This window comes from Magnolia sinica, chromosome 11 (genome assembly GCF_029962835.1).
Source record: "Magnolia sinica isolate HGM2019 chromosome 11, MsV1, whole genome shotgun sequence".
NCBI classification, from domain to species: Eukaryota; Viridiplantae; Streptophyta; class Magnoliopsida; order Magnoliales; family Magnoliaceae; genus Magnolia; species Magnolia sinica.
The window spans coordinates 3,712,040-3,724,511 of record NC_080583.1 but is presented as its reverse complement, the minus strand read 5'-3'; the positions used below and the strand labels follow the sequence as shown (position 1 = coordinate 3,724,511).

The 12,472-nt window shown below is 42.1% G+C and overlaps 1 protein-coding gene across 1 annotated transcript; it reads right to left on the bottom strand.

Annotated features, from left to right (window-relative positions):
• Nucleotides 1–6,127: 6,127 nt before the first annotated feature.
• On the bottom strand, nucleotides 6,128–7,859 carry LOC131218591 (protein JINGUBANG-like). The gene has a single exon (XM_058213222.1). It carries the CDS (start codon nucleotides 7,729–7,731, stop codon nucleotides 6,334–6,336), a length of 1,398 nt encoding a protein of 465 aa, XP_058069205.1. The 5' UTR covers nucleotides 7,732–7,859; the 3' UTR covers nucleotides 6,128–6,333.
• Between the last annotated feature and the right edge of the window lie 4,613 nt (nucleotides 7,860–12,472).

Here is a 12,472-nt window from a genome sequence, read left to right as displayed (position 1 = left end):
TTCTTTTTCAAGGAATCTTAAAGATGAGAATACTGGATCTCTAGTGGATGTTCTGGGTAGGTTAGAGAATTATGCATCCCTTGGAATGCTATAAAAAAGAGAGCATGGGTGCAGTATCACCTAATATTTGTCTTCTCTTTCAAATTTGAAATACTCATTCTAGAGTTTTCTTGTTGTCTGGGGTCCACCATCTCCATGTGCTAAGGTGTGGGAATTTGCTCATTGGACCGTAAAGGTGCTTCCGAGAATGATGTCTTCACAATCTCTCTCTCTCTCTCTCTCTCTCTCTCTCTCTCTCTCTCTCTCTCTCCCCCCTGAAAGATGAGAATGTCCACCTTGAAAAGTTTTTGGTTAGTCTGTTGGTGATGTCATTGAAGTTCTGAAGTTAGAGATAATACTTACATCAATGGGAAAGTTGCATAGTACATTAGCCATGTCACTCTAGCAACAATGTTTACTTCTCTTAATGATGATTTTACCCTAAGTCCTTGTGAGTCTTATTTCTAGCAGAAGCTTGTGCATGTGAGGTTATTCATTTGGTGGCACTTTGGAATTAGTCATCAAAGCATGAAACTCAAACTAAATTGTCAAGTTTATTCAAGTATTTTACAGATGTAACCAGGAATGAGCTCAATTTCATTTGATAATCAAATCAATGAATTTATGTAACTGGATTCTTCTAAAGCTTCCATGATCTTTAAAGAAAGGTAAAGCATGAAACTCAAACTGAATTTTCAAGTTTATTCAAGTTTTTTACAAATGTAACCAGGAATGATGATGAGGACATCGTGCACACGCACGCCCGCACACCACCACCCCTACGCACGTACGTACGCAGAAGGAGGACCCCACCATCGATCTGGCTCGATGACGACGTTCAGGGAGGGCCTCCTAGCTAGAAGACAAGTTTTGGTTCAGAAAAGTGGCCCGATAGTCAAGAAAAGCCCACCATGGGATCTCATGATCGTGGCCCACTCGTCGGATTGGTTTTATATTTTAAGTTTTGCTTATTCTTATTATTTAGAATATCGTGAACGCTTTAGATTTCCTTGTTTGGTTTTTATTTTAGTTTACTTCATCGCCAAGTAATAGGTGTCGCACATGGTGCGAGTTTTTGGGTATAGGGTTCTCCCTATAAATAGGCACCCTTTGTAGTTCTTTTCATTCATTGAAGTTAATAAAAAATTCCTGCTTTATTTTTCTGCTCTCTTCGTGAGTTGTTTAAGAATTCAAAAGTGGGTGCGAAGCCCTCCCTTTTTCGAAGGGCTAACTACCGTGGTGCGAAGCCACATCGATCCCAATTCACCCCCATCTTCCATCATCTTTTTTTTCCATCTTCCCCCACCATCCGTACTTTGAATTTGTCCTTTTGTTGCATCAGATTTCTTCATTGAAGCAGGTTTGCGATCTGAAACTTCGGCGGAGCACCACGCACAAACCGTACATCGGATCGAGCTGAAATTTGGAGGTTTTGGAGTCCATCCCTGGCTGACCAGGGCCAAGGCGGCCTTTTTCTGAATAGTGGGCCCCACACACGTGCGGCCGGGATCACACGCACGTCCGTTTGGGCCATTGTTGTTGTCCACACGCGGGATCATCTTTTGGCTCAGGTTTTTATCCTCTTTTATCCTCTCATAGTCATTTTTTCATGAATCCTAACCCTATATTACATGATCCCTAATTGATTTGCCCATTTTTATCACCTCAGGGTTCCTTGAATTGAAATTAGGGAATCCCTTGGATTAGGGACTGATTTTTATGCATGAGTAGTTGATTTTATTTCCCTTTGACATTGTTTGGTTTATAATTTTATTGGTCCAGTCCTAGCCTGTGTCGGCTTGGACCCGCATAGATTCCCCTTTAATTGAATGTTTGGATTTTCATGTGGGATGTGGAATTTGTGTGATTGTTTCTGAATTGGTATGATCTAAGCCTGCAATCTTGCATATCATATTTAATTTTCCATGTCCTGCATCAAATGAGCTCAATTTCATCTGATAATCAAATCAATGAATTTATGTAATTGGATTCTTCTAAAGCTTCCATAATCTCTAAAGAAAAGTAAAGCATGAAACTCAAACTGAATTTTCAAGTTTATTCAAGTATTTTACAAATGTAACCAGGAATGATCTCAATTTCATCTGATAATCAAATCAATGAATTTATGTAACTGAATTCTTCTAAAGCTTTCATGATCTCTAAAGAAAAGTAAAGCATGAAACTCAAACTGAATTTTCAAGTTTATTCAAGTATTTTACAAATGTAACCAGGAATGAGCTCAATTTCATCTGATAATCAAATCAATGAATTTATGTAACTGGATTCTTCTAAAGCTTCCATGATCTCTAAAGAAAAGTATTGTGCTAATAACTGAAAGAAAGCTAATAATTTTTCATCAAGGATTTTCAACAAGCTAATGAAGCAGAGACTCTTGCCCTGAGAGAGGGTCTATGGATTTGTCAAGGATTTATCCAGCTCTTTGATTGTGGAAGAAGATTCCTCAAAAGATATTTGGTTGGCTACCAAAGAGTGTTCCAAGCCTTGGAAGGTTCCCTTTTTTTCCCAATTGAAATCCACAACATTGCTTCCAGGATAAAGATTTCACTAATGATGTAGGGTATTCTCACTTGTGGGGGGTGGCTTGATTTTCCTCTTCTTCTTTTAACTTAAGAAATTCTGACTTCTCTCCAAAATAGAATGCTAATTTTCATCTAACATGTACGAAGGGAGAAAAAAAAATGAAATAAAGTACGGAAAACATTCTAATCACGCATTAGTTGATACCAGATGCATCTCCAACCAACGTTATAAAAACTACAGCTTTACTATTGACAGATGTTGCAAACAACCTAATGAGTGAGGTAGTGATTAAAGATAAAAGGATTACAAAAGGAAAACAACCGATTTAAACTTGGCCCAATCCGATCCGACTCGGTTTTCCTGACCGAGTCAGACTCGGATCGGTTCAGGCCAGCATGGGTTAAGATTGGCTTGAGTTAGATGACCCGGACTCGGTCCCGGATCAAACTGAATTTGGGTCAGGCCATGTAGAACTCGGACCGAGTCGAGTTGGACCCAATCTGATTCGACTCGGTCCAATGCCCAGCTCTAGTTGCGGGAGACCTATCCTAATGCTTTCTTTAATGTGGCCTACTCCAATTTGGGATCTATATAATTTTTTGAGATGGCATTCTAATATAAGCCGATACAACAAATGCATAGAGTATATTATTGGTGAATTTCCGAATCAGCACTTGCCTAATTTAAGTAGGTCCAGGTCTCATTTATTGGACCATTAGAAACTAGGTTGTGGTTGAATCTCACCTTTTAGTCCCAATAAACAATTGGATCTAATCCGTCCGGGTCAACTCCAAGTGATGGGTAATAAATTTTTAGACCCAACAATATTTTTTTTTATATTTAATATTATTTATTATTCTACTAAGATAAATGAGGTTTACTAAGCTACCCATATATAAGAGATCCTATTTCCACATCATGCATGTGTCAAAATGAGATGTGTGTAATCTAATCTATCAATTAGGTGGGGGCTCTTATTTGTCTCAAGCCCAACTTAAATGTAAATTTTTAAAAAAAATAAATTTGATAGGTTGCAATTGCATCCATGTCTGGATCTTCAAGAGCTCCACCCGTTACCTCACAAAGCCTTTGTCATATAGTCATTTTAATTACAAGTTTTTGTACATGCTGCACATATAGGATTAAAGTCAGTACAAACTACATACATTAATAAAATAAGTGAAAGGAAGCAAGTTCAATTTAAGCTGTTCATGGTACCTTGATCATAAAATCTAAACCGTTTTTTACTAAGCAGCTAAAATTTTTAATAACAATTTTACCCTCTCATAACTTAAAATTTTAAAACTAATTGCGAAAACGAAAGAGTCCTAAAAGATGTGGTCCATCCACTTGGAAAGAGGCCGACCTACTTCTAGGTTGGTGCTCGCCATGGGCCCCCATGGTGACGTGGATCTTGATCGTGAATCCCATATCGACATGTGTACCTCAAGGCCCACTTTCCATCCCCATCACCAATCCAAACAATCATCAAACTCTCTCATTCCTTCTCTTTCCATTTCTAAGTTTTGAGGCCCAGAAAAATCACTGAATTTCCCATAACTACTTACCCAACGTGGCTGTCACATTCAACGGGCCCAAGAACAACGTAGAAGGAAGCACCTTTAGATAATGCCTTGCAGCTGCAACGAGTGGGACCAGGCCGTGTGGACCCGAGTTGCAATTCATGCCAGGCCCGTGTATTTATTTGGCTTGGAGTTCAGTCCTGGACAAGGCCTACCAGGACTTGACCCAACAGATGGAAATTGATGAAATCCCTATTTCCTTACTTGAATGTTCTTAATCTATCCGTGTGAATACTGATTGGGCCATCCTTGTGGGTCCCAAGGATAGCCCATGAGCCAAGCAAGAAGGTCCAAGCCCATTGGCCCACTGACACCATTTTCACAACTACAACTGCAATAGGTCAGACCATTGATGGGTTCTTATGGCCATTGGTGCAGCCCAGCCCATAACCAGCCCTGATGATTTGACCTCTTGAGAGGTCTGGGGCCCACTTGTGATTTATATGTGGGATCCTGACCTTGAATCTGGTGAGTCTCCTCATGTGCACTGTACATCCCAGGAATAATCCTTAAAAAGAAATTATGTGGGACACAGCACAGGGAGCAATGTACAATCATGACCAAAACTATATATTGGCTTTTTGTGGCCCGCCTAAAATTTGGAATGGCTTGAGTTTCGGTCTTTCCCTTCATGTTGATGGGATACACCTGATTACTGGTTTGGATGAATACAGACGACATGGTGGACCCCACATTCTATCCGGAAGTTTCTATGGTGGGTGTCCCATCACCATTGTCCCCTTTGCTTTCTGTGGTGTGGCCCACTTGAGTCATGGATCAGACTTAGATTTTGGGTCTGGCCCTTACATTTGGAATCACATCTAATGGACGATTGGATGACACCCGCGCATCATGGTTGTACTTTCGGTGATTCCCCATTCATTCCAGTGTCCCTAGCTCTCATCCAAGGGTTACAAGCCAAATGTTTTCAACTGATGGTTGTAGTTATCCAATCACTGATATTTTTGTCCAGTCACCAATCCAGGCTGTATCCCACCAGATCAACGGTCCTGATCACCATGAAATTTTTGCCAAGTGTAGCATTTGGATACTCAAAACCTTCTCTTTAATCCCATGAAGAAGACGTCCAAACATGCCGAGTTTCCTTACAAATAGCTTCTCCTCTGATAGTTCTCCACATTCTAAAGTGGTGGTGACTCATCCTCCTCATGCGTGACACTCAAGTCCAGCTGTCCAGACCATCCAAATTGTGGGTGGGGCATATCTCTAAGTCCACACTGATGTAACAATCCTAACCGTCTAATCATTGGCTATCAAATGGATGGTCATAGCTAAAATAATGAGCGGTCCAAATTCTATTGTCAAAACGAGATGGTTAAGATAATCTTCTCAGAGCCTAATTTCTGAGTTTTTTGTTGCTCCAAAATAAGATCAGCAATGTGTCCAGTCTAGATTTCTATACAAACATGCCACGTGTACAGTTAAAGATTCACCACCGTTCTTAAAACGATCATTGAAAATCATATGAACCTATCCCTCCCATGCAGAAACAACAACAAAAATGCTCCGGTAGAGTGAGATGGTTAATACGCAGCCACTAAGAATTTCTGCTCACCAACAAGAAATGCATACCAAACTATCTAAATTGTGGGCCCCAGTTTAAATGTACGGTTAACCAAAACTATCAACGGTCTACATTCAACACACAAAATTAAATTAATCACAGTTGAGGACCAATCAATCAATCTGATTTTTGTATAACTACTTATCTCCAGCGTGTCCCACAATTTAAACGGTTAATTTAAGTTAAAAATGCCACTTCTAAAATTCCTGAGCACGTGTATCAAACATAACACTCTACAGAGTATCTAAAAACACATCACTTTCCATTTAAATTTTGTATATTCTCAACAAAAACAAACAAACACAAACACTGGAAATGAAATTTCCGAAGAATGCATTTTATACAAAACACACTCTCTACAAAATAACATTTTTAAAAAAAAAAGTATTATCCATATTATTTAGGATTCATCACAACCGTTCATTCCTTGTATACAACAACACTATTCACAACCCCACCCCCAACATGGTGGGTCACGAATCGTCATCTGACACGTGTCAAGTAGAATAGGATGGATACAATGACACGTGGAGTTGTCTCATTTAAACAAGTGGCCACTAACTCCTCCCCCAACACTCTCACCAATCAGGGTCTCTTTTCGCTCATCCGGCCGGAAGAGGAGAAACTCCGACCATCCGATTCCGACGCAACGTACGGCTCCATCTGCTGCTGCTGCGCCATCTGCATATCAGCTGCGTACTCCGACACCTTCCAGACCTTCACCGATTTATCGAGACTGCCACTGTAGACGATCCATCGTCGATCGTCAGCCGTCGAATCTCCATCCTCCTCAACGGCCAAGCACTTCACCGGCCCTGTATGACCATTCAGCACAGAAAGGCAGGTGTGGGTTCCACCATCCCTCTTCCAGACGCAGATCGTCTTATCAGCAGATCCACTGAAAACGAGATTCCCAGCCGCAGCAAGACAAAGAACGGCGAGCTTATGTCCACGTAGGACACCACCATGAGTGAGATGTTTCACACCACGCTCCCAGAAATTCACAAGCCCATCCGATGACCCGCAGTAGACAATCGAGGCCGTTGGATTGACAACCACCACCGTCACAGCACATTCCTGTTTTAGCAGTGTCTGACTCAACGTATGCTTCGTCACTTTTCCCGCCATTTCCCTCTTCCACACCTTCACCGTTCCGTCTGCCGATCCAGTAAAAACGAACCCATCGAATCCCGCCACCACTGAATTCACAGCATCATCATGAGCGCTGATCGACTCAAGACATTTCGAATCGGCGATTCGCCACACCTTAAGAGTCTTATCCCAAGATCCAGAATACAGAATTCCATGATCTTCATCCAAGCTCAAGCACGAAACAGCATCGAAATGCTTGATCCATATCGAATTACGGCGGTGCCGCACCTTCACGTAGTTATTCGGGTTCATCGAGCTTTTGATGAAGTCCTTTAGTTTGGGAAGCGTGCCGGCTCGTTTATGAACGCTTGGATTCTTCGGTGATACTTTCCAGACTCGAACCTTCCCGTCTTGATGACCGGTGAAGATCTTCTCCCCTGATATCACTATCGCTTTCACGAGTCCGCTATTCGCTTTAAATCCCGAGAATTCTTTCATGTTCTTCCATACGCGAATGTTCTTGCTATCGGATCCGGTGTAGAGAAGTTCTCCGGATGCGGCAAGTGAGTAGATATGCCCTTCTTCGCGAACTAGCGATCCGATCAGGCCGTTGGTTGGGAGATTGTCTTCAGAGAAAGGAGTGGTTGGAGAGCCTGCACGTGTAGACCATGGAGACTTAGAGTAGGGTGAGGTTTGATTCCAAGGCGACATGTTGTAGGGAGAGCTCTCACCGCTCAATGGATTTCGATCGGAATAGTAGCCAGGAGAAGCTGCGGATGCGCTGCTGTTTCGAGAGGAGAAATCATCCTCGGTGTTGGAGGAGGAGATGTTGGGGTCTGAGTGTAAGAATTTCGGACGGGAGAGGCTGTTCGTTTCGGCGAACATAGTCATGGCAGAGGTGGAACCATGAAAGGCAGGGGTGGAGTCGGAATTTTGGAAAGATGGGGAAAGATGGGTGAGTTGATATGCGAGAGGATGGAGTTGTAATGTGGGTGGAGATAACTAAAGTGTGGAGGGAAGGGTGGGGTGTGTATATATTTTTGGGAGGGGGAGGGGGAGGGTGACACGTGTAAGGATTGACGGTTATGATGGAGGAGGGAATTGCGGTTGGCGACAAAGTAGGTGTTTTGGGTTCTGTTGGTTTGAAGCGTTTGAATGTGGTGGTGCGCCTTTGTTGGAGGGATTTTAACGGCGGAGAGGAAGTTTCTGGAGGGGTGAGGTGGAGTGGGAATTTTGCTTTTTCAAGCGAGGTTTGACTTTTCAAAGGAGGGAGATAATTTTAGGCCTGGTCGTTTGACTTTGGAAAGTGACGTTAATGCCCTTGGAGGGTAATTGTGGAATAATATTAATTTGTGAAATTAAATTTATGAAAACTACGTGGAGGAGTTAGCTCGATTAAGTCACTCGACTCTTCTCGAAAAATCTAGATGCAACTCGGTTCGTACTCCATCTGAGCCGAGTTGAGCTGATTTATGGAGCTTGGAAAAATTTTGAGCCAAGTTCCAAGCCCGAATCAATTCAGATTGATGCCCAATTTGAATTGGATTTGGATCGCATGAGTTTGGTGACTCCATTATTTTGATATTGATCTCGCTCACCATGGGTCCGGTGAAATGACTCAATAAAGTGTTTGCCGGTGGCGAGGAAGGTATGAATATAAAACAAATGTTTTTATATCTTGATTTTAATGTTGCATATTAAGTGTTTGATAAAATACTCGTAAACGGCTGCTTTTATTTTACATACTATGGCATGGGCTTGAAGTGGCCCAAGCTATTGACTGAATCGAGCCAAGTTAGCCTGCGAGGCTCATTGACCAAGCCAAGCTGAGTTCGAGCTAGGGCTAGTTAGTGGCCGAGAAGACTTGAGAAGACTCTACTAGATAGCCGGGCTCGACCAGCTGAGGCCTGAGTTATATGTCTAAAGTTCAATGTTGTCCTGATGTGGGTTTTTAAGAATTAAGTGTTCGGTTTGTATCGAATTGTGCCGTGGTCAAGTGGTTGAGCTGTTCATAGAAGTTGTGCTCGGTCGTGTGACCCTAGCTACATTCTTGGGGTTGTTATTCTCTTTGCTTGAGTCAATCCATTTTTACCCATAACGATCACTATCGATCTTTGGTTGGTAAATGGACGATCAAGATGAACTGGCTGCTGGGCACATTCATTCGCAAAAGTTCCCCAATTGGACGGTTCGAATTGACGATCATCCTCGATTAAAGAGATCCGGAAAAACAATCCACGGTACAGCCAATGGGATTGTACTGACAACATGTGGGTGGACCCCAGTTTCTCACGTTTATTAAGGCCCACATACGCGCCCGCACAGCAGTGCATGTGCGGGTATGGAAAATTACGTGCTGGATCCGAGCGGTTCATCAGATGGGCGACCGTGTATTGCTATTATGGGGGCAGTTGCTCTTGGGATGGGCCCAATTGCATGAAACAAAAGGATGTATGACACAAGTTTATTGTGGCCGTTCATCTGTTCTACACACCGTTGGCCACATGATAAGCAATTTTCCCAGATTCAAGCCGGGTAAGATACAAAGTGTGGACTGCCTGATGGACTGCTCAAATATTACACACGTGTGACATATTAGCATGTGCTATGGTGTGCAGATGAACGGGGAAGTGTCTGTATATGGTGTTGGAAAAATTCTTTTAAGAATGTTTGGATGAAAGAAAATGGGTGAAATTAGGAATAAATGGTGATAAGTGGTGTTTGAGGTGTTTTCCAATAGAATTAAAGACATATAAACGAAATAAAATAAAACGGGAGGAAATCTGTGTTGTAAATGAAATTCTCCCTATACTAAGGGATTGGGAAGTAATTGAGAGTGAAATGCCACTACAATATTAGTGCACGGTGAGTGTACAAAAATAAGAGTAAAATGCCTTTTTGTACTTCCCTGGAGAGTTGAAGGTGTAACCAAAGGGGCCGCTATACACTATCACTTAAATCACACTAAAAGAATAATTCAAATAGTTCAAAGGCAACCATATAAATTAATGGTAAAAAAATATTGGCAATTGTATGATCTAATTGAGATTTAAAATTTCATCATTTTTAGATAAAATATATATTTCAATAGACTTGTTATAATTCTTTCATTAAACATGTACACTAAGTCGTGATGTCACATATATTCACATGAGTCTATTGAAAAATTCAAATACATTCCATTTCATTTAATTTATTTCCAGCAAAGTAAAATATTTTAATTTCAAATACTTTTTATTTACTCATCCAAATACAACTTGGTGGGTGTACCTGACAGTGGGGCCCATCCAGATGTATATGTTGTTTATCCATCCCATCCGCAACGTTTTTCAGATCATTTTAGTCATAGTCCTTAAAATGAATTAGATATAAGTCTCAAGTGGACCACACCATAGCAAATAATGGTCATTGAACCCCTACCATTAAAAAAATCCCTAGGGCGAGCCATAATATTTATTTGCCATTAAACCTGTTGATAATGTCATACAGACCTAGATGAAGGGAAAACACAAATATAAGCTTGATCTAAAACTTTGGTAGCCATCGAGAAGTTTTCAATTGTCAGAATTCAATCCCTAATGTGTGACTCACTTGAGAGTTGGATTAGCTTCATTTTCGTGACCATGCCATAAAATGAGCTAAAAAAACTAATGGACGGCATGGATATAAAGAAAATACATCAAGGTGGGCCCCACGTTCTGGGCCTCACCATCTAAGCTGTTACCCGGGCCTCACCTAATCCGCGCTCAGTTAGGCGACAGACATTCGTACCATCCATTCTACCGAATTTTAGGCCGAATCGAATTCACGTTCTAAACGCTTGCTGTTTGCGTGTACACGAAGAGTTTTTCTCTTGGTAGTGCTTTTCCCTGAGGGACCCACGTTGTAGAATATTAAAATAATCGAAACCGTCCATCTGTTGATCCGTAAGTTTAATGAAAGATTTCATAGAAATCAAACTGATGAGCCGTCATTTCGAAGAATTAAATCGTATGAATATTGTGCCTCAACTGTTGCAATGTTTATCCAGTTGGCGATCTCATCTAGGGCCCATTATACGGACCGTTAAGATCATCCAGCGAAGAAGATGCGTGGCCCTATGTCATTTTAGAGTGCTGGACTAAAAATAAGGAAGATCTAAGGCTCAAGTGGACCACACCATACGATGCAGCGGTGCTAAAGACACCCACAGGCCACAATTGAAACCATCGTATCGTTTATTTTCCATCCAACTTGTGTATATGTTCATATACACCTGGATGAAGGGAGACAACAAATATAATCTTGTTCCAAAACTTCTGTGGTCCGTATGAATTTTTAAACAGCAGGAATTTTAATACCTTCCGTGTGGCTCATTTTAGACTTGGGTATTTTTTATTTTTCAGATAATATACTAAAATGATATGATAAAATAGATGGATGGTGTGGATAAAATTAATACAATACAGTGGCCCCTCATCAGCCCTCGTAGCCTCCGCTGTCCCGAGCTCCGAACAGTCGCGGGTAGCACGGAATCCTGACGCTGTCAGTGCGCAATCCGCGTCCGCATGATACCTGTACACCTTTCGCTTACTTGCCACGTGTCGCATTTACGATCTTCCCACGCGCGTACGTCAGCGTGATGGAAGAAAGATATTTGAAGCTCTATTGTACAGGTGTCTGCTTGAATTAGAAGAAAGGTACCTATCTAGTGGGCTCCACCATGGATGACCCAAAGGACAACCACGCCAACTGAAGAATCCCAGCCATCCAATTAACAGAGGATGCTGACTCGAATGAGGATTATTGAACTCCTTGACAGCATGCGACTGGGGCGTACGGTAACTACCACGTGTTGGAGCCGCGTGCGGCCCACTCGTGATGTGGACATGGAATCCAAACCGTCAATCTGGCAAGACCCTTCATGCCTACGGTACAGGCCAAGAATCATGGGCATAAGAAACTATGGTGGGACATACCACAGGGAGCAATGTACAATCACGTTTAAAATATTCATGTGGTGTGGCCCACCTGAGTTCTTTAATAGCCTTAATTTTAGGGTCTCGCTTCGTCCTGATGGTAGTCACCTGATTAATGGCTTGGATGGATTATGAACAACACGGTGGACCGCACATTCCATTTGGACGTTTCTATGGTGGGCGTCGCCCTCCCCAATCTCGATCCTTTTTCCCCTTTGTGTGGCCCAAATGAGTTCCATATCAACATGAATTTTGGAATGTATGCCGATCGTTGGGGTGTTTATATAATGGACGGTTTCGATGGCACTCACACATCACGGTCAGCCTCTCACAGCTCAGACATATGTTAGTTAGTTAGCACCGAACGTACGTGATCATTCCCGTATATCCACCTTTTGCTCGTGCCTGCAATCGGATGGCTATGATTGGGTCCAACAAAGTACATCCCATCACTTGGATGGTCAATATTCATCATCCGTGCTCACACGTGTACAGGGTAGTTGAAGCAGACCAGATAATGGGTGGCGTCTAGCAGCACCTTGGGGATCGGACTCCAGTGTCCTAGGTTCGCGTGCCACAATTTACTTAAACGTGGCCGACTAAGACCCGTACACGTGGCATACAAAAACTTCAATCCTGACCATCGAAATGTATCTCCATGTTCGACGTGGCAT